This window comes from Drosophila mauritiana, chromosome X, assembly GCF_004382145.1.
Source record: "Drosophila mauritiana strain mau12 chromosome X, ASM438214v1, whole genome shotgun sequence".
In the NCBI taxonomy this organism is placed as follows: Eukaryota; Metazoa; Arthropoda; class Insecta; order Diptera; family Drosophilidae; genus Drosophila; species Drosophila mauritiana.
Window position 1 is genome coordinate 431,209 of NC_046672.1, and position 25,793 is coordinate 457,001.

At 39.9% G+C, this 25,793-nt stretch overlaps 2 protein-coding genes across 2 annotated transcripts; one reads left to right on the forward strand and one right to left on the reverse strand.

Annotated features, from left to right (window-relative positions):
* Positions 1-2,832: 2,832 nt before the first annotated feature.
* On the forward strand, positions 2,833-3,900 carry LOC117147250 (achaete-scute complex protein T3). The gene has a single exon (XM_033314068.1). It carries the CDS (start codon positions 2,890-2,892, stop codon positions 3,661-3,663), a length of 774 nt encoding a protein of 257 aa, XP_033169959.1. The 5' UTR covers positions 2,833-2,889; the 3' UTR covers positions 3,664-3,900.
* Positions 3,901-23,672: 19,772 nt separating this feature from the next.
* Positions 23,673-25,035, reverse strand: LOC117147251 (lysosomal aspartic protease). Its single transcript, XM_033314069.1, has one exon. The coding sequence runs from the start codon at positions 25,006-25,008 to the stop codon at positions 23,785-23,787; it is 1,224 nt and encodes a 407-aa protein (XP_033169960.1). The 5' UTR covers positions 25,009-25,035; the 3' UTR covers positions 23,673-23,784.
* Positions 25,036-25,793: the final 758 nt, after the last annotated feature.

Sequence of the window (25,793 nt, forward strand, 5' to 3'; positions counted from 1 at the left end):
AATTATTGCAAGTAGCGTGCGTGTAAATTACCGTTATTAGGTGTGATCGTGCGAAACTGTGGATCAAGTAAATAGCTTCTTTCGAAATCATCCATTGATCCAATCCAAATTAGCTGCGTCAGCGCTTTCCTTTTAAAATAAGACCCAGCAATATCACAAGTAAAAGTGACAATTTCCGCTTCTTGATCCCGTCTAGGAGATATGACCAAAAAGAACACCCATAAAAAGCCAAATTGATGTGATGACAGATGATACGGATCTGTGCTCGAATTTGGCAGATTTCACGCTTATGATATCGCCAGTAACCCACCGGCGATCCAGTCTATCACGTTTTACACTTGCCTCTGGCGTACGTGAGAGGAATCCGAATAACTTACTACGGTTTCGATTTCTCCGGTTCGGAGGTCACGGTTTTTTAGTTCGGTAGCTGTTGTTTTGAATTCTAATTAGTGGTAATGAACGGAGAGCACATGAAATATATAATTATTTTCTTTGTCAACAGTCAACAAATTTGTATACTCCCTTTCAAGACATAAAGGACATTTTCACCTAGTAAGGATACAACAAATAAAAAATTTAAAAATATTCATTTGCTGTTTGTGACTTATACTAAACATGTAAAAGCATAGACTAGACCTCATATAAAAACAATTAACATTTTTTATATCATGTATTGAATTTTGTCAACCTAATTTTGTCAACCAAATTTTGTCAGCTAATTTTCTAATTAGAATCTCCTTGAGAATCCTTTGGACAATAGAGGTCGCTGTACAGCAACTTATTGGAATAGTGAAACTATATAGAGACCGCCACTTTATGGTACACTATCTGATTGGAAATCTGGGAAACCGGGAACCTGACAACCCTGGCCAGTTGTTCATTATTTTATATTCTCTGCATCCCCCAAAAACGAAACTGGGATCAATACTATTCTGATCCCATGCGGTTTAATTAATCACTGAACATTATAGGGCATGGTGTTTGAGGCTTATTAAATTGCAGCCAAAACCTTTTTTACTTTTCTATTTTTTGGTGGGTGTGTTTGGAGCATATCAAAAGAGTATTTGAAAAGGGTTTGCTTCGAACCAAGGGAAATACAAAGGCGTACCAGTGATGACGCAAAGATTTTTATTCTGGATATTATAAATGCATTAGAAAACGAATTCGGTAGCAGCTTTTAAAAACCAATTATTAGGTAAACGATGTGTTTTTTTGCTTTATTTTGATTTTCAGCGTTCATTCTTGTGGGATCTGGGGGACTTTCCTCCAATTTTCTGATCTCCTTTAGGGCAGCTGCTTATGGCTTTTTTAAGGATTTTATGCATTTATGGGAGCAATCTCGTTACCCGACTTATCCGTCTTCCCTAACGGTATTGCCTTCCCATTGCAACAAAGTTGCAACTTGCGATTCCAGAAATTTGGTTCAGATTCTGCGCCTTACAGATTTATGAATGCTTAATTGCAGGGGGATTGTTGGCAAACGGAATAACTTTACTTTCTTGGACTGGGCATAATAAGTCACAAGACTACAGCAGAAATTCTGACGCTTAAATACCATTTTAAAAATTTTTGAATGCTTTCCGAAATACTAATTTGATAGTTTAATTTATAACTTTTAATTTATATAATATTAAAGCAACACAAATGTTAGATTTTGTAAAATCAAAATATTGCCATTAGATTTCCAGAAGTATTCCACGAATTATTTTATCTTTAAAAAAAATATTAATTCAATAATGCAACACTGTCAAAATACTTTATTTAAAAATATTTTAAAATTGCATAGTGGCCTTAACGTACTTAATACGATTTATTGAGTTATGCAAATTAATTGAATTTAGTTTGCTTGCTCATGCAAAACATATATTAACCAGTCAGACCTATAACTTATATTTGGTCGTGTGCACAGCCCAAATTTAGATGGCTTTCTTGTATCACGAGCGTTAAGGATTTTATGAAAGGGTATAAGTGTTTCGAATGTAACTTTGATGCCAACTGCTGTCAATATTCAATGCCTTTGTGATGGTTTCGTTTTTATTTGTCTGGCAGTCCCCCTTACTTATTATAGTGCGCTTGGTATTCATGATACAGCACACACTTGTGGGATTTTGTCTGCGCCGCTTTGCGATATTATGTATCATTGTTTTGAAGCTTATGCTAATGCACCGGACTGATCGGAAGCACGTGTCAAATGCAGATGGGCAGAAAAAATATTAATGAGGGTTCATAATATTACAGGATATAAAAATGGATACGCAGTTTTAAAGACAGTGAAAGTCCCACGACATGGCCTTTTAAGTTTGTTTCTTTTGCCTTCGCAGCATTTTCTTTCATTTGATGGATCACATTTTATATCAAATTCCCTTCCAAGATCTCACTCTCCTTTATATTTCGCTTTCAATGCAAACGACATTCGACAAAAGTGGAAGTGCATTCAAAATCTTTTTTTTTAGCCATGACAAGGATCTTGCAGATCTGAGATTTAAGATTTTCCCAAAAGGAAAAAATGCATTATGTAGACCCAGGGACACAAAGGACAAAGAGTGTGTGGGAGAGGGAAAAGGATGGGTAGGTAGGCACACAGAGACTGAGTAGGAATAGAGGCACCCACCACAGAAAAAGAACCCCTAGAAAGAGAGAAAAAATGTACGATCACTTGTGCAAAGGACTTAGGTCCCGGTTTTTCGAGGGCAGGTAGCCAGGATCCGACCCCGTACCAACCCCTGTAGCTCCTCTGCCGAAGTCGCTGCCTCTGTCGCGGCGCGATTACCTCTGCCACTGGCGGGTATTTAAAGCCCTAGGTCAGGACAGGAATTATCATTGCGGAATCTGATTCCACGCAGTCAACATCTGTAAACTAAATCTTAGAAAACTCTCGCAAGGATTACCATGACGAGCATTTGCAGCAGCAAATTCCAGCAGCAGCATTACCAGCTGACCAACAGTAACATTTTCTTGCTGCAACATCAGCATCACCATCAAACGCAGCAACACCAGTTGATTGCTCCGAAAATACCTTTGGGTACCAGCCAACTGCAGAATATGCAGAACGGTCAACAGTCCAATGTTGGACCCATGTTGTCCTCCCAGAAGAAGAAGTTCAACTACAACAACATGCCCTATGGCGAGCAATTGCCATCGGTGGCCAGACGAAATGCCCGTGAACGCAATCGCGTGAAGCAGGTGAACAATGGATTCGTCAATCTCCGCCAGCATTTGCCTCAAACTGTGGTAAACTCGCTGTCCAATGGAGGACGTGGTACCAGCAAGAAGTTATCCAAGGTGGACACACTGCGAATCGCCGTTGAATATATTCGAGGACTACAGGACATGCTTGGTGATGGCACTGCTTCGTCATCTCGTCACATCTACAATTCCGCCGATGAAAGTAGCAACGATGGCAGCAGCTATAACGATTACAACGATAGTTTGGACAGTTCGCAACAGTTCTTGATGGGAGCCACCCAGTCTGCCCAATCCCACTCCTATCACTCCGCCTCGCCCACGCCGTCGTACTCCGAATCCGAGATTTCCGGAGGTGGCTATATCAAACAGGAACTACAAGAGCAGGACCTCAAATTCGACTCCTTTGATAGCTTCAGTGACGAGCAGCCAGATGACGAGGAGCTGCTCGATTATATTTCATCTTGGCAAGAGCAGTGAAGGGATCTTACTGAAAGTCCCCCATACAAACAAATATTGTACAAATTGTAAATACCCAAAATTGTTGCCTTAGTGAGTGAAAAACCAAGTCCCAAATTTTACATTAGCCTCTAAGTTGCCCCATCTTTTTTTTTATTATATTTTAACACAATGGAAGACAATGATATAAAACCACATATTTTTTTCATAGTTATAAGTTTGTTATAAGCATGGAAGACACTAAACTAACTACTTTTAAGCCCAAAATAAAAAAAAATATTGATTAATTTAATTCCAAATGCTTTTTACTGAAATCACTTACTCATACAAATTTTCAGATCGAAATGTAGGGTAATTACATCGAGTTGTCGTTTTCATACGAGCATAAGAGTTAAATACATTTTTAAGCAATCTACATTTTGAAGATTTGCTTTGACTATATATGTTATGATATATGTTTTTAATTTATGTATTTTTATATTATTATAGCTTAGCTGGTTTGGACTCGGGCTTTATAATGGTACTAGCGATAGAAATAGTAATTTCACAAAAAAGTTACCCATTTTATTTACCAAATAATTAAATTACTTTTGGAGCGTGGACATGACTCACTCGAAATTCGTAACCAACTTAGAGTCCAGCACCTGACAGGAAACAACAGCGAATAATTTCATGATTGGTTCCCCAACGAGCTACGATTCGGTCGGGCATTGTTAACAGCGCGTAAATAGCCCGGAAATAGGCAGTCACGCCTGAGAGGATGAAATTGTCCTAGTCCAAGGATCAGTACTTGAAGACTCGCAGGCTCAATCCACGTGGCTGGCGCACACCGCCAAACAAAGTTTTTCATTAAGCTGGACGACGTCGGCGAGCCGTGAAATGCACTTCCGCTAACCCCGTAGTTAAAAATTGGAAAGTAAACCCACCCCAAGGGTGAAATATTCGGGCCATTAAACGAATATGCAGGAATGTCATCTAGGCAGGAGATGCCACACCCATTATTTAGCATACAATATGCAAATGGCCAATTGCGCTGGACACGTGCGTAGGGGAACGGCATTCAACTGGGACTGAATTCACCAAAGGAGGATGTGATAAGAACAGGACTCTAAATAAAACAGGAAGCATATTGCACCGCCAAAAACTCAAAGATGTTCCTCAAAAAAAAAAAAACGGAAGAGAAAAACGAAGGTAGTGGACGAGGACAATGGAAAATGTAATTGGATGTCAGCTTAAGATAAATCCAGAAAACAAGACCAAGACGAAGGAGAGTGAAACTCTCTTGAGGTCCATTGTTGCCGGATATAAAAAGAAGCTTAAAGCGGAAATCAGGATTGTGAATTCAGGACCTGCCAGGTCAGGATCCGATATAGGTGTCCAAATACAAGGCTAAGCTACAAGTGTCCTTTAACAGGCTAGACTCAAATTTTCATGCAATCTTAGGTCACTGCTTGCACAAAAAGATATCTTTTTCGCTAACTGATCCTCGAATTTCCTTCTGGGTTCATTCTCATATGACAGGGATCACTGAACTTCTGCAATAAATTTGTATCCTAAGCCTCTCAGACCCAGGAAGTAACTTATTTTAGTCCTTGTTGCAGGAAGTGTGTATTTGCTTAACATTTTCGGCCGGACAGAAAAGTCTATGGGCTTGGCACTTTATTTATTTTTGTAGATGCGCCCCTTGGAAATACGAGCCAATTGTTGTTAGGTTGCAATTCAAGGAAATTCTAAACCCGCAGGCACAAAGGCCACGAAGGACACGTAGAACACTTGTAGCTCTACTTGTCTTGTGCTTCGACTTGTACTTTTTCATGTTTTTGTATAATTGGAGTCTGAGTTATGTGTCTTTATGACGGCGTCGCAATACTCTCCAAGATTTATGACCGTTGTGTCAAAATACGATGCCAGGAGTTGTATTTTTATTTATTTAGAACTGTTCTACTCTTACCGGATTAAATCCAACCGTAAGACTTCGCACTCAACTAGGCGTCAAGTGGCAGTAGTTCCAACTATAAATCTCGAGACAGACTTTCCTTCTCTGGTACCGCCTTTATGAGGCTACACCAAATTCTAACATGATTGAATAATATGTGCTAGCTCTTCAACAAAATTCGAACAAAGTGACCAGGAGTTCAGATAACAGAGATGTAGTAAGGCGGATCTTCAATACCCCATCGCTGCTACCAAAACATGTGCTGGTCAAACTGAAAAGGAAGCCAGTCCATTTAGGATAGCAAGCCATTACATTTTGAACTTGCGATCCTCAACACGCATCGAAAATTATACACCTATAATCAAAAAGTGCACATAACATTTCAACTACTTGATACTGAGGAACAACGCTTGATTATCCAAATTGCAGGTCAACGGATTCGCGTGTTAACCAGCGATCCGAAAACAGCGTGATTGGTGTCTACCGTTCTCCACCCTTAGAATCTATTGTTGATTTGCGTCATTTCGCATTTGTGCTAGAGTTATTCGCTCCCTGCGCTACCTTGAGCGCAGTGTGAACTGGGGGTAGCTAAATGACTTTACAGCACTCAAATCTCGGGCCCGTGGTGGAGACTGACTTGATTGTTGACATGATGGGAAACTGGAGTGAACTAACCGCAGGACTAACAATAGCGCATATCAAACAATGCTGCACGTGTCCGATTCGGTTTTCTATATTCTGCTCTTTCCTATTGACTACCCGGGACCAATAAACTATCAGAGGCAATCAATGTCAGAGCAATCAATGTATAGCAAGGAACGGCCAGATTCTGAATACCAGACTCCCAGACAATGCGATGCGCTATTAAAGGATCCTGCGCTGAAAAGACTTCGCTGGAATATCCAGTTAACAATTGTCCTCAAATGAAAAGTGTTTTCATCGTGCATTCGGCTGCTGTTTTACCGATATCATCATCGAGAAAAGAAAAGTACGCGGCTTACTTCATACGCATACATATATGACACACGAACTACGACAATTTTATAAGTTTTCTCCTGGCGGGATATAAGCATTGGATTTATAAAAACAATTGAATCCGATTCGCAGTGGTCGCTAGGAATTTCCAATATTGGGCGTTGAAAATTATCTACCTGCTACTCCATGTACATGTCTTTGGGATTCTTTTACACTTTGTATTTTCCCCTACCCGTCGAAATTGGCAAACGGACAAGTGAAATGTCGTGAAATCCCATGGATTGCCGAACACGTGTTTCCTATTTAAAAGGGCGTAAAAAATGTCACGGACAAACTAAACTGAAAAACACAGCTTTATGGCAATGTATATGTATATATTGGAGTTAAGTCTGGGTTTTAATGGGCACGTGCTGTACCCGGTTTTTGTTGTATAAAGTATAACATATCAAAAATATAAAATAAATAAATATATGGTTATATATATATATGGTTTTACCATTTTTCTCACTGTGTAGTGTGAGAAAACAATCCGCAACTTACATATTTCGGCATTTTGGGACTGATTACGTCACACCAAAAGAATTTTGTTGCCCACACCCCTTTTTAAGGTGAATATAAATAACATTTATTTATTGGTCTCCCATTAGAGCTTTCTAGCTTAAATTGTCTTGACTCTGAAAGACCTCTAACCGAATACAGCCTTAAAATTAGTAACAGAGTAGGATAAAAAGGATTAATAATAAAAAGGCAAAAGGACTTACAGTCTGAGCGCAAAATCGAGGTAAAGGTTAAAAATAGAGGTTTTATGTCTTCAAAGGCAAACCGACAAAAGGCGAAGAAGGTAAAGCAAAAAATGTCAACCACAATACTGTGGTAATCGATCCACAATCAATATTCTTTTTTCTTTTCATTTAGAGCACAGGGTAATCATCGAGATGATGACATTGGCCATTCTGTTCGCTGCCCTTTGATCTTCCCGATTTTGTCTATTTTTTGCTCACCGATTTTGCAACTGCCTCCTACGATGCTATAATCGATTTATTAAAATAAAAAGCAAGGCAAAACAAAAGATTGTCAGAATGCGCTTTGCAGTAGTAGTATTGTGAAAACTCCAAACGCAAACCGCTGCCCAAGACAGCAAATTTGTAATGCACATTGAGGTCCATTAAGACGTAAAATTGTCACTATTGTATTGGCCATTGTCAGCGTGGCAACAGCGCACAGTCAGAAAATCATTGTGCAACATCAATGGAATTGGAACATTTCGGGCTAAGTTGCACTAGGAACTGTAAGGACATCACAGAGATATACACAGTGAAAAAAAATATATAAAAAAAATTTTATATTATATTTCTTTCTTTATATTATATTTATATTTGAGTTATATATATAAAAGACCTTTTAGCGACTTAATGATCAGGACTCGGAAACAACTCGTTTATTAACTCTTCCGCTTTTTTTTTAAGTGTACCCTTAGGAACTGTCGGCGGTCTTTAATGCGATGGTGACAGCATCTAAAGCCATGCGTATGTGAGAGCCTTAGATCAGTCGAGATTCCGATTCCTTTTAAAAATTTTCGCTCTCGTTTCTGCCGGTATTTATGTAACCGAAATTTCGTGCATCGCATACGTAAAATGAACTAAAAAGGAGCGACAGTAAAGCAGAGCAAAAATACTGGGCGTCCACGTTTTACACCCCAAAAAGAGCAATTCACTGCTCGGGGAATGAAAAGATACATATATGTGTATGCCTGCTATAATACAGTCACACAATATCTAAACAATTAAAATTGTTGGAAAAAAAGTTCTAAACCGAAAGCGTTGGGGTATGCATTTTCAAAAATACAAGAACATCTTAACAATAAATATAGCAAGATTTTATTATTTTGTTAAACTAAAAACTATCTGGTAGATAGCAAGTGATTTCCAGATAATTCGCGACTATCTTATCAGACTATGCTGGTGACAAAAATGCTTAGGAGAATTGTATTTTCCTATCGCTATCAAGTTTATTTTCCTGCTAATTTTGTTAGTTTAGTTCAGCAATTACGACTAACAGCAGGCGATCGGCGACCCTGCGCACAGCAGGTACCTTAGTCCTTTTTGAAAATACAATTTTGCTATACCTGGTTCGATTTCAAATGAAGAACACACGCTTCAACATTTAGCTGCGCTTTGCATAGGACATAGGTTTGTATCAAGGGATAGCGGGGATTATAGGTGGGACTCTTGTTATTAATGGTGCAGCCGGATCTTAAATCGCTCGGGATCAAAGCGATTCTATGAGGCCAAGGCGTGAACAATTATGCCCAAAACATTTGGGTCAAACACTAGCCACACCCAATTCCCAATGCTTCCGCCAATTTAGAGCATTCAATTCAGGGCATCGCAGCAGGTTGTCGTTTTTTAATTGAGGTTACCCAACGCAAGTTCCTGGAAGAGGAACAAGTGCTTGGGCAGATTTTCATTCATCTACAACATCCGTTAACTCTAGCCCAACCCGCATTAGTTCTGTACCGTTCTGCTTTTCAATCCGAATTAATTCAAAGAAAGCCAGCAAGACGACGCAAATTCGACAACTTAGATAGATAATTGAATAGCATATACTCGTACATGTCTAAAACGGTTTCTAATCTAATTGCTTATTTTAAATATATCAACAAAATAACCTCTTTAAAAATATCCTCTGAATTACTACACCTACCACGACTACTCTTTGGCTATGGTTGAAATACAAGACAAGCGGAAGGAAGTCCAAACAAAAATAATAATCATCAGGCCATAATTTTCCCTACCTAACACAGAAATTTTGTTAAACCGTCGAGGAAAACCACAAAAAAATGATCGTGATAGCCCAGCTGAAGGGACCAAGTGCACAGGAGTGCAGCATACAGAAAATTGAGTTGTTTCCTGCGACTTAAATTGCACATCACGACCCTGCGGCGTGGCAAATATGATTATTGATAAGCGTCGAAAAACTCCATTTCCAGCAACGCATTTTATGTCAAATTGCAGGAGTCTCGCATTACCACAGCGCTAAAAACCTACACTTTTTGAACAAATTTTCGAGGCGAGTCAGCGTAATCAGAGATTTCCAACACCTTTCTCTCTCCCCCATTTCCAACCGAATTAATTATGATCCTCCGGTCGACAAGCGTTTCAAATGCGCTTAACAGCTTTCTCTGAGACTCTCTTTACGCATGTTTCTGTGACTCCCACTGGCCACGCTTGACCTAATGGGTTTATGCCCTAAGATCAGCACGTATATATAAGTAAGACCGCAAAATGTGAAATAGCTAATTTAGCAATCAGCGAAAGATTTTTGAGGGAACGATGCTGTATTTTTGGATAATCCAAGGTAATCAAGTTAAAAAAATATATATACATTCAATATTGCACTAATCCTCTAAAATATCTTTGGTATAGCCTCTTTATCACGAGTACAAGTAAAGAACAATACTGACAGATTCAAGTATTTCGATTGATTTGGTAAATACCAAAAATGTGAGAGAATGGAACGAATTTGAACATTTTGTCATAATGTCACGATTGAAAATTGAAACTTTTCTTGCTTTCAAATCAAGTTTGCAATTGTATAAGTGAATGCTTTCACTCTACACACGCCGATTGCCACCACAATCAGGTCTCAATAATAAATTTCTACTGTCCAGGAACGCAAGGCTTTAAATATTTTTCATATAGCAGATACTTTGAAGCGACAGATGGACCGGGACTACAAATGTGCCAATGTCAGCCGAATGCATCTTTATCTCAATTCACTCAGACAATGAAAACTAAATAACAATCAACAAACGCCCACCAAAATCACGGTAAATTGAATTGAAACTATATTCTGTTGAGTTGCATTGAATTGAAATAAAAGTGACAAAAATTATTGTTTCCCTTGCGAGGAAAAGCCCGAGCCAGACGTACCCAAAGGCCACAAATAATAAAGACACCTACCGTCTGCTGTCAAACAAATAAGATGTCACGCATATAAAACGCGACCAGCAGGAAAAACATCGAAGGATATGTATACATTTGCAGTTAAAGGAGACCACCAATGCGGAGGAGTGAGTTCCCTTTTTTGCCCTTTGTCATGGCTAGATATAGGCATCTATATAGATAGCCGTTTTGGTTTGGCAATGCGGTCAAAACATTGTCCACGAGAACAATGCCATTTGGGACCGCCCAAGATTTCTCGGTCCTCAAATACCTAAAATTACCTTGAAATGAGCAAGGAATGAGCAAGGAATACGCGATACCTACGAGTTCTTAACTGCTATTAGCATGCAGGGATACTATAATGTAGGGATGAGCCACGCAGGACACCAGGCTAAGCAGTCCCTAATTGTGCCTTGGTGACTGGGTTGCTTGTTGGCCAAATATTTATATACAATTAGCGAAACTGGCACGAGCTGGCCAGCTGCAAAATTTGTACTCGCATCCTCAGTTCACAGTGCAACCAACCACCTGGAACTCAAGAATACTCTCCGATGGAACATATCAAGGCCTTCTTCTACCAGCATCTCCAGTCACCAACCAACGCTAAAAATAATACGTACATAAATACAAGCCATAAGAAGCAAGCCAGGCAAATTTTATGCTGGTATCTATTAGTATCTCGAATATTCGAATTCCTGGTAATGTCAATTGATCTCCGTCCTCTTCCTGCTTGAAAATCCGAAATCCTTTCTGTATTTAGAATCGGAACTACAAATGCATTGAACTCTTCCGTTTTTTCCTTGAAATATTTTGACATTTTCTGTGGTTTTTTCAATCCTTTCTCATTCACACTTTTCGGCGAAAAACACGGGGGCTGTCCTAACTTAAGTGGCTTAACCATTGTCTTCCGGCAAAACAACACCACTTTTTGGGATTCATTTCACACTGAAGCTTGAAAAAGAGATTTCTGACCCGTCGCTCGCCAATAAAATTTTTAACTAATTTTTCTGCCCACTTTGATGAGCATCCGCGCATGCGTGAACAAGAAGTCGCCAAAGCTCGTTAGTTGGTCTGGCAATTTGCGATTTTATTTTGATTTGTGTTGGCATATCTTGCATTCATCATGCCCATGTTGGAACGAATGCAATGAAGCTGCCGAGAGCGAGGGCAGTTCTACAAGATGTCTTCGACTATTAAATCATAATATTATTTAACATTACAAAATGTTCCAATTGAGTAATACAATTATACAATTTGGGTCAGAACTTTAATAAAACCAATAACAATTTACAATAGTATAGCTTTCTTGATTTCACACACTATTTTAAGATTACCTTACCACTTACCGAATAAATCACATTCAAATTTGTAGGACTTGTGACCTGTAAAATACAAAATAAAACATTGAGGGATAATCAATATTAAGATATTACCTATCAGGTTCAACAACATACAAGAAATAGTTATAATGGTGTTTTAAAGTATAATATAAAATAAAAAATACATGCAAATCGCCCAAAACTTGTATGCATCTATTGGCATTTCAGAACATGATTTTCATCTAACCTCCTTGAAAACCACTAATTAAAGCGCCAACAGGGGGAATCGGTCAAACACTTTCCTTTACAACTTTCGAGCCAATTATGTAATAGTTGGTTTCCCGCCCTTGACATCAATAGCGGGACCTTTTAAGAAAACCTCGCTGAACTAAAAATGTGAACCAATCAACACTGCACTTCGGCTCGGCGGCATTTTGCCATCTAATTATTATCAGAGGGCAGAACGATCTAAGGTGCCGACTACTAAAGGCAAGAAATTTAGGAAAAATGTGCTGGAATGAGAGAAAATGAAATGCAGATCGAGAGATGCTCTAATTAAAATTGAAATGAAGTGCCCAAGATGCAGAGCAGCGAAGAAGGTCCCTTTTCTGGAATACCTGGACTCTTCTGGGAGTCGATGGCAATAAATTGTGAGCCCAGACCTTTAAGGGTGGTCCTTCGATGGCACGCTCGTTTGGCCTCGGCTTAGGAGTTACATATAATCAGGACGAGGCACAATCTAAAAACCCAAGAACGGTAAGATATTACAATAAAAAACGCATTTCTTTTTGTGCGTTCCCTCATAACCTTTACGGGTTATTTCCCACTATTATTTTTGGATGTGATGCCAAAATGCATCCAAAACTCTAAAAATAATCCCGCTCTGGCGCAGCCCACACACGTCTGCGGAAAATAGAGGTTAAGGATTAGTATTTCCTTCTATCAGGGATCTACCTCTCCTATTGCTAATATTATGGGCTAATAGGCCACATAGCGTGTAACAATCGGAGAACAATAAACGAATGCGTTAATTTTGCCATTGAAACGCAATTGCGCGTATTAATCAATTGACAAGCGAATCGGGGCAATCACAAATTCCAAATCCCAAGGTCCAGATCACGGAGATCAACTCTCTTAAGGAGAAACTGATTTCATGCCCGTAGGGTTCGAGACTCGACATTAAACAACATGCGCCTTGTTATTGTTATTACAGCTGCGATCAATTAACCAAACAAATCGAGACCGGCTATTTAGCCGTATATATACGGTAGCTGTAAAAACAAATAACCCAGGGCAGGGCAGCACGATGCAGATCGATTCCGTTCGATCTCCGCCATATTCGTGAGTTTTGGCCTAATTAATTGCCAATCATAAAGGCAGTGCAATGCGGTCGTAAACGAATCAGTTTTAAATGCCCCAAGTCGCCATTCTCTGCGCGCATTTGTACAGTTCCAATTATTTAAGTTTGCGCCTCGAAGGGAAGGTCGTTCCGCTTTCATGCGAAATGTGTGTTTGGCAATTAATTAAATTAAGTTTTCAGCGAAAAGGCTAAAGGCGTGAACCAACAAGAGCAGTACTTGGCAATCCGAACAGATGACTCTCTTCCTTACGTACATATTTGATTTTTGATGAAGGTATTTTAAATGAACTAAATAAATTTTTGAGCTAGTAAAAAAAAAGAACAACAAAAACTGACGACTGATCACACGTTAATTTTAAAGATTTTATCGATTTTTTGTCTTTTAGCTTCAGAAATACCTTCAAGAACGACTTGACCCCTCGTAAATAAATTAAATGTATGAAATAAATAACTTAGTAGTTCCAGGAGTCTTCTTTTACCCAATGGTGTCAGCGTTTATTCACAGAGGGCATCCCCACAGGAAGTGATTGAAGCGTTTTTGCACTCCCAACTCCCGACTCGTCAACGTTAACAACAAACAGCGATAACATTTTAATTGCACTGATCTGCAGATCGCTTGATCTTCTGGTCAGTTTGTTAATGTCTTTTGGCAGCAGCAGAAGCAGTGAAATCGTATCGGACCACTATCAACAGAGATCGTGTTGAAAGGCTCTAATAAAGTTGCACGTTCGCTGCCTGTCTCCTTATCGCAAAGTTACTGAGTCTCCGGCGTGGAGTTCATCGATCTGTTGCAATTATTTATCGCTTTGAATATCTTACATCATCTTATGGCCATTCGCATATATTAATAACGAAATTAACCAGCCACACCAACTTGGCACTTGGCTAACCCTAAAGTTAGCGGCTTCACGGCTGCTTTCCTCCTCACATGTTGCTTCCCTTTTCATTAAATGCGGCAACATAAGAAATCGATTTAAGCCTCCTCTTCTAGAGGAAGACACTCATTCATATCTTTGACGTCTACATGCAAGTTTATCAGCCGGCAATGAGCTTGGAAATAAGTCAGGCAGATAGGAGATCCCTGCGCGATTGTGATGGCTGTGGATGTGGAACTATCGCATCGAAAGTGTCCATCAGATAGCAGACAAGCTTGAAGATTGCAACAAACAAATGTAGGACACGTGAAGGGCGATTGGACCAATGATCCCGCGATTCAGATAAAGTAGGAATATCTCTTTACAGGACAAACAACTACATTACTACAAAAACAACACATTTATAACATGGTTAAATCAGCACATATAAAATATAGCTTTTCTCAATCCAAGGGCGTAATCTGAGTTTGTAACAAAATTAAACCATCATACGAAAATTTAAAACTTCCATTAACAATGATCTATAGTCATAGTCTCATGGATTCAGGGGCTGTAACACGTCAAAAAATGCAGTCGATGATTTAATCATTGAGCAACGATCTTTAGATCTTCAACCGGACATCTTAGTTACACGCACGAATGTACGTCCTAATTACCAGTCAGTTACAGTTCCAAATAATCAGCAATACGGGATCGACAGCCAACTGAATAATGTATGCAGGTCTGAAAAGCTGGAAAATGGGCAGCCGTATTAACGGTACGCTCCCATGATTCCATGCTCCAATCGAAATCCCCAAATCAATCTTATATGCATATTGAGGCAAAAAAGAAGACTGCAATCAAAAATCAATTCATAAACATTTTCAGCGTCCAGCCGGGAGACGAAAAAGAAGCCGAGGCATGGGCTCAATCAAATTTGTTATAAAACTGTGAAAGTCTGCGACAGCGATCGGAAACAGGACTCAAAGTCAAAGGCACAGATATATGCGATTTGCATGCGATTGAGGCAACATTATGCAAAAGATCGGATGCCGCGCTCATTGCTTTGCATACAAACCCCAATTCTGCGATTCTGCCCTGTACTTTTGCAATTCCCATTACCAAGTCCAACCGAATGCAATTCCGAACTGAATCAAAGGAGCCCAGAATTAATATCAGTGCCTGGCAATCTTGTGGCTGCAACCCCGACACAATTCAATCATTTCGCTTCGGAGTCCCTGGCAACGTGGGACGACCGACGAGGTCGCTTGATCTTTAGCGCTAGATTAAACGATCAGCGGAGACAGCCACCGAAAGACGTAGTCGTCCTACGAGTTTGACAGTCTACACAGAAAACAATTTTGCTTCATAATGTTTAATAGTGATCGCCACAATGTGGGACATAATAAAATATCAATAAAACAACATACAAATATACATATTTCCAAGGCGTGAAGCAGACTATGCACTGAAAATATCTGATTGAACATATCGTAATGTTTTTATTGTCGGTGTGAAAGTCTGGAAAAAAACTGAAAAACTCAGATTGTACTTGCTATTTCCCTCCAGCAGCAGCTTCTTCGTTCACCGATTGTGTAGGTTGATCTGGGATGAATCGATCGTGGACCCAGCAAATTATTTCACTTGCGCCAACCACTCGAACTGCTGGTGGTCTCAATGTACAACTTGATTTCTGTTTCCTTTGCTGTACTGGCAGTTTGATTTGTTTAAATTTAATTATGCATCGATTGTCGATCGCCGATCGCAGCGTAGGTAGATCCGTTCCCGGTCCCCGAAAAAAACGACGAGACATCTAAAGGGAAAGGACAGGACAACAGAGCACAGGTGAAATTATGATGGTTGCCAATGTCATGCCGTTTCTTCCCGATCTTGATCAGAGTTCTCCGATTTGATTATCATCGTCGACGTGCTGATCGTCAAACCGCCAAATGATGATCGATGCCAATGTCTTCTTGGCCCTTTCATGCTTTCTTAACCATTTCTGGCACAGAGCGATTTACATTTTGTACTCCCATTTCTTTGGGAACGTATGAAGCGATCAATCAAAAATGGAAACAGCCAAACGATCGATCGCCAAGGGAAGCTGTGGCAATTCAAAGAAGATCCTGTGACAGAAGACAAAACAGTTTATGAACGTTTGATGTGAGCAATGTGATAAACTGCGGTTTAATTTCATTGTATGCATACCGGACATATGCATGAACCGCAGAACCGATCTCATTCGAGTTAGTCTCATCCGATTCGGGTCATAACGATGTCAACGCGTGATGTACAGTTTGTTAGAATTTGAATTGTTCGGAGCGCATCGTAAATTGTTGCTGAGGATCAGACAGTTAAGGATGGGTTAGCTTTGAAGGGCCAAAGTAAAGGCGACTTTTTTTTGCTATTTAGCTTTTATCTTTGATAAAAAATTGTATCAAAAAATGTTGACACATGTTAAATAGTAGTGCGTTAAACAAAAACTATTTAACCATTATATTTAAATAAAAATTTCACCGAGGCTGATCACCTGAAATCATACTTTTTCACACAAGCGAAGCTGGTAGACCGATTGATTGATGGTTGCCAATCGATTGGGTGACACAGTTCTCGAGCATTCATTTATTTGTCATTTCCGCCCAGTTAAAGTCCAATGCAATGTAAACTACTTGGTTATACAAATAGCTGGGATAGATAGTGAGCCATGCCACAGAGATATCTTTTAAAAATTATAAGACCCCATATGAGCATAGGCATTGGCCGCAGATAATCACACCCACATTAGGGATATCAGTTGCTTATATTCAAATTCACTTGAACAAGACAACATAGAGTGTTTGAGGTAGATTTGGTGCGACGTTTACGTTTTATGATTTCATTTTCGAATCGGTGGGGGTGGAGTACTTTTAATGGCAGTCCACTGATATCGCCGTGACCCGCGTGCCTCGGTTACTTCGGTGGAATTGTTTGCACTTCGTTGTCTCTTTATAATGTAAATATATTTCCATATATGTGAATTCGGGAACTGTATCGGGAATCGGTTAACTGACTGCGTGGGTGTTATGAACTTGCATAATTGTGCCGACTGGTGTGTCAACAAAAAAGACCGACCCGCGGCGAGTCAACATTTGCCGAGTGTGTCAAACGCGCGTCGATCAGTACACGTCGAAGAAACGGCAAATTTAAATCAATAATTCCACATGCCCAGCGCACGCGATAAGCTAAGCAACGTTACTTTAGCTCACTTCGCATTGCAGCACAGCGAGTACTCGAATCGACGGTTCTTTTTGTTAGCAAACCGAGGTTTAAGACCGACTTTACCTCCTCGGCACGTCATTATCATTAGGACCCGACCATATATCACAAGGTCTCTCCCTATCTTGATAAATGACTCTCCCGCACCTAAATTATAGCCTCCCAAATCTCCATAGTGCAAATAGCCGCCAGCTCCTTGGGGCTACAGACAATTACTCCAAAGTCTCCATGTGAGACAGATTGATTCTGTCCGAGGGCATCGGGTTGCAGGGATCCCGTCAGCCGAGATGGTGTGCGGAGTCCAACGCTTCCAGTCTTCCAATCTTCCGTCGATTGAGCGATCGTCGATCCTTAGACTCCCGGCATTTATTTCTGGTTAATAACGCCGAGCCTATAGCTAAGGCAGCTGGCCAACATAATTGAAATGATGATCTATACCTAAATTTTGGGAAGTGAAACGGTCCCAATAAAATAACAGAATTTTTGAAATTTGAGGATCATCGATTTTGTAGGTGTCGTTCATTAAAACGACTAAAGCTAAAGGTGCAAAAGGCATTTCAGCATTTGTATGGATTATCATTGGCAAAATCCGAGCCTGTATATTGTTTATCACTAGACGGAATCCATAAAATCGAATAGCCTATCTGACCGGAGATCTCAAATGTGACTTTTCATTACCGGGTTTTAATCAGCGCCGGCGCGTCAAGGAGGCCGCTCACGCCTTTTGTAACGCCCATTTCCACATGTCTATATAAGCTGTATGCTATAGTGCAGCATGCCAGCCATATACCAAACAGAAAACAGCGTGAAGCCTGCAGCTTGTTGGACATCATCCTTTAGATCAAGGCATTGTAGTTCTGTTTCGGCTCCGAAAGATCCGTCTATCATCATCAACGGACGATTATCGGTGCTGGTTGTAGTGGTTGGTGGTGAATCGGCCGCTAAAACAACAGCGGCGACATCAACCGGGAAGCCAGTAAGCCAGTGAGCCCCTGAACCACCGAACAGCAGTCAAAACTCTGTCAGACAGTTTGTAAATAGTTTTCAAACCGCATCGCGATAAAGTCAGTCCCCCCGCAGATCATCTTGGCGGGCTGAACTTGCTTTAAGCCAAAGACGCGTCGAGTTAGATGATGATGATGATGGCTCAGAAGCTGTCTGGTCCATTTCAGAAACTGTGCCCGACATTTGCACCATTATAACTTTATCGCTTTTAGACAGATTGTTGGCATGGCGGGTCTTGTGGTCCAGCCGTTTAATGCTCCAGTGGTTCACCGTTGCAGCTTTAGAGGAGGATGCTGAGGATGAGATGTTGGGCCGTCATCGTGTCCGATTTGCAGTCAAAGTGAGTGATGTACCTGCTGCCAGAATGTTGATGATCATGAAGGCTTAATAGCATTAGGTTCAGCCCTGCTTCTGAGGGGATGTCAATAAAAATTACCCACTGTGGCAGCCAGGTGAGTCCGGCTTTAGCTGCTTCTGCGACTATCGATCTACAACTTCCAATCTTCTAAAGCTACTTGTAATTGCACTGGATATGCGGAGTTTTAAGTCGAGATGCCGGTTAATGTGGGCTTAGCATTTGGCCACCGCGCAGTGCGCGGCAGCTTTTTAAAAAGTCATTTAAACTTACAAGCTTGTTAAGCTTGCCCCAAATCCTGCTGCCGGCTCATTTCACCATTGGGGGCATACCGTTTAATGCAATTTCACGTCGCTTTTTATCGCCGCGTAAGTAGGCACTAAACGGCAGCTCTTTAATCTGAACAACGTGGCGCGTATACTTCCAAAAACCAAAAAACCAAGAACTCTCCAGGCTGGCTGCAGAGAAAAAAGGTGCTACTAGCAGATCAAAGTAATTGGTAAGATATGAACATAAAATAACTTTTTAATTCGCATAGGCAATAGTTTATCCACCTTGGAACAAATGGTTGGACCCCGAATTAAAGCATTTCCGACTTTTTCATAAACACGACTTTGTTAAGCTATATTTTTTCTTTCTGTGTGATAAAAAAACTAAAATGAACTTTTTGTGAGGTTTGGGCTTTCAGCCAGCGCAGTCGCGCCCACCTTGTTAAGCGCGAAGGACTCAGTGCGAACCTGCAACTGACTAGGGCCCTTTTAACAAGGCGCACACTTGCCGGAGATCTTGGGGATTGGGATTTATTTTTAGTTACGCTAAATTGAACCGTGGCCACTGGCTCGATCGCTTGCTTGGTAATTGCGGATTAAATGCATCGCGGCTCCTCATCATAAGATTGCTTACGGTGGGGAGATCTGATTAAGAATATTTCAATTAGCTCGCTCGTGAAGCTGGGTGCCACCTTCATATCCATCACCAGTTGTTTCAGTTATTACCGCTCTTGCTCTTTTAGCAAGTTGCTGCTGCCAGACTTTCCCATCAGCCAAGTGGAAAGAAAGTTTCGGGCAGTACATTGTAGCGTTTGGAGGCATCGGTTTCTTTTCCGTTGATTTTTTTATTTAGTATTTTTGATTGATTCGATCAGTCGGGGAATCTCGTGTAGCTCCTTTTGGCATGCTAATTAAGTCACTTGACCGAAGGGGAAGCCATTGAGGTGCCCGGTTGCTGATTCCAGTTAACAAGGACCGATTAAGTGGGCGTGTTGCTATTCGGAAAGGACTTCGGACTTAACTCGGCTTTTGATCCGGGTAAACGTTTTTAATTGATAAACTTTCCATGTAACCTACATCCTGTTGAGCGCATGTCCTCCTGCTACTGTCGGTCATGATGCCCTGGTATCACATCAGAAATTATTTGTTCCAAGCTTTACATAACTGAATCTTCAATGTAATTTGAGCGCACTTTAAGGCACATCCAAGTAGAGGTCATTCAAATGATCTACTGATTCAATCAAAGAATCTATAAGTGAGGCAAAAACTTTCTTAAACTGTGTATAATATTTATAAGATCACTTTTGCCAATAAAATAGTTATTATAGCAGCTTGTGCCCACTCTCCTTTAATTTCTTCCCGTGCAGCTTTGGAATACATCATAATCCAGCGAAGGCAATCAAGCCATCAAAATACCGCAGCAACCGAAAACACTTTCATTAAACTAAATTTTTATTGTGCCACCACACCAGAGACCGAATTTAAAACTGGGAGCGGACGATCACAGGGATCGTCGTTAATTTCATTTATGACCAAGCGATCTCCAAAAAGCTGACTTTAAAACTTTGACCCAGTTTCCCCGTTGGTTGTTATCATATGTATATGTACGCATGCTCGATATGTACATACATACATATATATTTCCTCTACTTCGCCAGTTGCAGTTGGCTTTAAACCCAAATTGCTACAAATTACACAGTTTTCGGGCGCAAAAGTGTGCCGCATGCGTGGCAGGGCAGCGCAGCAACTTTTCCCTCTTTTGCAATTAAGCTCGGACCGATGCAGCAGATTAAGATAAATAATATCTGATGATAATATCCGCCATGTGTTCGCTGCTTTACAATAATTCATGAAGTATAATCACTTAGGTCGTCGGGCAGCATGCCGCTAAACTAGTTCGCGTGGATCTGCTCCCAGTTTCCAAATGTTTTTGGGGTAAAAACAAATAAGTTCACCATTTACATACCACTACATTACTTATTTAAATGCAAATTAATTGTTGCATGAAAATAAACTTTCGGTACTTTATATGTATGTCTGCGCAATGACTAAAAACAACTTGCTGTCGAATTTCGAAAAAATAAGACTACCGTAATTTTCATACTCACACACACATGCGCACATGCACCTAGCAGGTAAAGTCCTGTTATGTTTATGACGTGAAATCGGAAACGAAATATTTTTTACACTGCTTTACAAGTTTGCATATATGAACATACATATGTATGTGTATAATAAGAGTGTATAATAAGATTCGACACAAATTTTCACCAAAGAGAAGTTCGGATCCAAGTTATACGTAGTACGAATAAAATGAGCGGAAACGATTCAAAGCTATTGTGCAAATAGTTGCAAGTCTTATTTGCATTTTATTTACATTTAATTTGCATTTTTTCAGAAATTAAACAGACTCACGCACAAAACCGGGAAACAAGAAAAAAGACAGGGAAACGCGCAAAGCAAAATGTTAGTTTGATTGCGGAAAGCACTTTATTAGAACACTGACTTTAAATGATTTCGATCCGCGAAAAAAACAAACCCAGCGCCGTTAGTATATTTCGGATTAATGCAATGTGATGAGGTGCGAGGAGCGCGGCAAAAGCAAGTGCTTGGTTTGGAGACTTTATACATATGTACATGCATGCATACAATGTGTATGTACACATCTTGATTTTGCAAAGCTGGCAAAGTTATGACCGAGAAATATGTATTGCGGATATTATGTGCATTTGATTAAGTTAGCCCAATAATGGTTAAACAAATTTATTTCTTCAGATAGAGACAATTATTTCTATTGATTTTAAATAAGTTCAGTCACACGCGCAAAAACACGACCGACGCGCACTTCGCAAAGAAATACTAATGTCAACTCTACAAAGAAAAGGACATAATGAAATGAAAAAAGCGCAGTTTGCTTTTTGATGCGACAAATCAATGTGATCAAGTGCGAGAAGTGCGACAATAGTAACAGTGCGATTTTATAATTCTGTATGTACACTTATATGGATACGTAAGGCTTGTCATACACCGCCACGCGTAATGTGTATTACGGTAATTATATTCAATACGTTAGAGGCAGTTTATGTTACGGAATACGTAAGGAACAGGGGTAGTGCGTTAACGAAATTATCGTTTGATTATTTGTTTAGATGAGGTGTTCTTAAGCAATGCTCATTTTATTCGGATTAGACGATTTAAGTTGAGAACTTAAATAATTTTATATTTCATTACTAACTGCATAAAAAGAGATTTTGAACGTCTTAGGTTTTGTATCTACTACTTACTATTTAAATTTTTTTTTTTTAACTACGTATACATTTTGATTTTGGTATATACTGAATGACTTAGATTGAGATAACTTAGTAATTTGATAAATACTTGAATACACAAATACATACTAACATTTTATATTGGGCGCTTCAACTATTTGCAGATGTGGCGAATCGACAAAATGGTTATCAAAGATTATTCCATGTATCCTCTCCTACGGCTGGCTTTTTGCTGCATTATCGGTCGGCTTGCGATATGCAGGCCCTTTTAGCTGTTTAAAAGCGTATTGATTATCATTAGTTAAGTTGTTAACTGATTTCGTTAAGAGATTTGTCAGCCGAACAGCCTGGCCGAGGATTCCGATTGCGCTGGTTAAATATTTTAATGTGATTTATCTGGCCGACTAACAACAGCAAGACAACAAGGATCGTACGGCCGATCGAGCCATAAATCAGGCTGGGCTTTTGCGGCTAATGAGACAGATTGCCTCCTCTTCGGGATTCGAATTACTCTTCACCTTTCTTTTGGTTCCCTTTTCTGGGGGTCACATTCCGGTGGTCCTACAATAACGAAACCGATCTGATCCCCGATCGCAATTGCAACAAATATTTTATTGTTATTTGATGAGCTTCGACCAAGGATGCAATGGTTGGGTCAATAAATTATAAGTCCGATGTGGCTCATTAGAGACTGATCTTGGGATACACTCTGGCAAAAAAGGGTAACTGTGGAAATTAAATTGAAAGCTCGAATCTGATGAAAATAATATTAGCACAAATTTGTTCAATTTAATTGAATTTGTATAATTCCTATTTATAAATTAGGCCAAAGAAGAAATCGTACAAAACTGTTCAGCTCTTTCTTACAGAAAAATAAGGTAAATTTGTGAAATACGGAACGAAGATATAAACATAGGAAATACTCTGTAATACTTTATATTCTATCAGAATATATACAAAATGAAGTTAATTGTTTTTAGAACCTAATAGGGAATAGAAACGCTCCATTTGTGAATATTTGTATCTCAAAGTTTTCCCAGTGTATTTGATCGTGATCTAGATGGGAATGGACCACCGGCTGCGTTTCGTGTGGGAGATGCGAGTCCTAATCCTCAGTTAAAGCACAAAAAATAACATCACATAAATAATGCGCTCATTGGGTTCCACTTCACTTGGAGTTCCAATATCGGAGGGAGTTGTTTTTACAGAACCCGGAGCATTTTTTCACAATAAATCACACAACAGACCAATTAGGTCCGCACAATTTCCGATGAATGGTCCCCGCCGAATGCAGCTAAAAAACAGTGCTTTGGCCAAAAGAATCTCTTGCTGCTGTCCAGCTCAATTGCAACTCAATTGAACTTACTCAATGGATCTCGGGTTAAGTAAATCGTCACAGTAATAACTACAGATAATTTTAATAGAGATATCTAAATACTTGTCTAGCCAAAAGAGCCATGATTCGATTCACAAGCAAACGGCATTTTCGGTTGTAAATACAGATATATTTGCAATTCTTTTGTACATTTTAAGTCGATTGGTCTAGGGATGGTTCGATTTATAAATAGCCTTGATTTTTATTTTAGTTTTGGGAAGTTAAACTAATTTTTCAGCTTCCACATTCCACAAGCCAGCAGTAAAGACAAGATCCGCCACAGAACCGCTTGCCTTAAGCCAACTGCTGAGTTTACCGGTGCGAATCCCAGCCTTTGATTGCCCACATCGAATTCGGTATAAATACGCCCCAAAAATACATCTCCCATAATCCAGAAGTCTTGCTTTATGGATTGAATGGCCAGCGAACAGACATATTCTTCCTGGATTATATAATACTTGGCTGGGATTTTGAAGTCCACGCCATTAATGTTGATTATCAGATCCGGGTAGGAAGTGGAACTGCATTCAAAAAGTCCCTCCGAATTAGCATTAAACAATAGAGAAATCTGATCATATTGCGCCTGGGGAGCTATAATCAGAGACGTTCCAGTATCCGCAATTGCCTGGGCAAAGGTGCTAATGAAAGTACTACCGACTTTGATATAATCCGTTTGGAACTTCCAATATGCAGCCTGAATGACATTCACATAGGTGAGGGAACCGCTGTAAAGCGAGGGATCCGAGCCGCCCAAAATAAGCTCACCTCCGTAGAAAGTTACACTGCCGTTATCCCTCAGAAAAAATGAAAACACTGGGCTTTGCACGAGTCCCTGCTGTATCATGTTCTGAAACGTCGGGGTAACTCCGTCCACGGCCAAAGAGGGGAATCCCATGCCCAGTATTCCGTCGAAGTATGCATCTACGAAATTTGTTCCCTGCTCGGTAGTTACCTCACCGAATGTCTGATTTTGTACCGTCAAGCCAGCAAAGCTTACATAATCCGCGGATAGATAACCAGAAACACTGCCAGTTCCATAGGTTATGGAGAAGGCCTTTCCATTGGCCACATAGGTGCTGGATCGATTTTCGTAGAAGACCTGATGATCCTGGCACGCTTTGCTGGTACACGAGCTTCCCGGAACCCAAAGGTTCGAGGAACCGGTGTCGAATTGTACCAAAAAGTCCTGGCCGGGGGTTCCAATGCTTATATTCCCATAATACTGAAAATTATCGTAGTTGGACAGGTGCTCCATGGGATACCCATTAGCGGTGTATTGGCGATTGTATTTCTGCTGAACAAAATCCCTTTCTGCCACAATATTTTTGTGGCTGCGCTTAAAGTTTGGCGATTTTTGAATGGGTATTCGGCGTAGGGTGGAATTAGCCTCCCCAACCAAAACTATAAGTCCGGCCAGAAAGACCAAACTCTTTATTTGAAAACTTGGCATGTTCCCAATAACAACCGACGAACACGACTGACTGTGATTTTACCACCTAATGGGGTTCTTATAAAAACTCAAAAGGAAACGCTATAGTCGAGTGTCTCGGCCCTCCGATACCCCTTACTCTGCCAATAAAGTATTTCCTTTGGGAAAATATTCTTTGAGACATTTATTGGTCATTGATATTAAAACATTCCAAGTTAGATTCCTATACCCATTCATTTCTAGTATCAGCCTAGTTGCAAATTTCTATCTCCTACAGTTTTCAAACCCTTAATGTATACACTTTGTGGGTCAACACGCTGCTTTTTGTATTATTCATACCTTTTAACAGATACAATATACCCTTTTACACTGAGTCCAACTGGCATGAACGGTAAGCTTGCCCGATAACGATAGCAGTGTAGTGTGTGTGATTCCGGCGATTGTACAACAACAATCAATCAAATAATTTTGTGTGTGTTCTCCATCTCAGCTAGACAGGCTAAGGTTTATGTAATATTGCAATTGCAACGTTACCTCAAATAGTAAATAAAATTTAGCTTCGGCTTATTATGACTGACTCCAAGCAAACCTTCATAATTATGTATACTGTTGTATATATTTATTTCACCATTTGAATTGCTCACTGCGATAACTGGCCTTAGCTTTTATATCTACTTGTTATCAACTGATGATTTATGTGTACTTATCACTAAAAATCACACCTCTTGCTAATCCTTAATAAAAAATTCCAGGAAAGTATGATAAAAAATTGTTTTCCTTGGATACCGACATAGTTTTCTATTGCG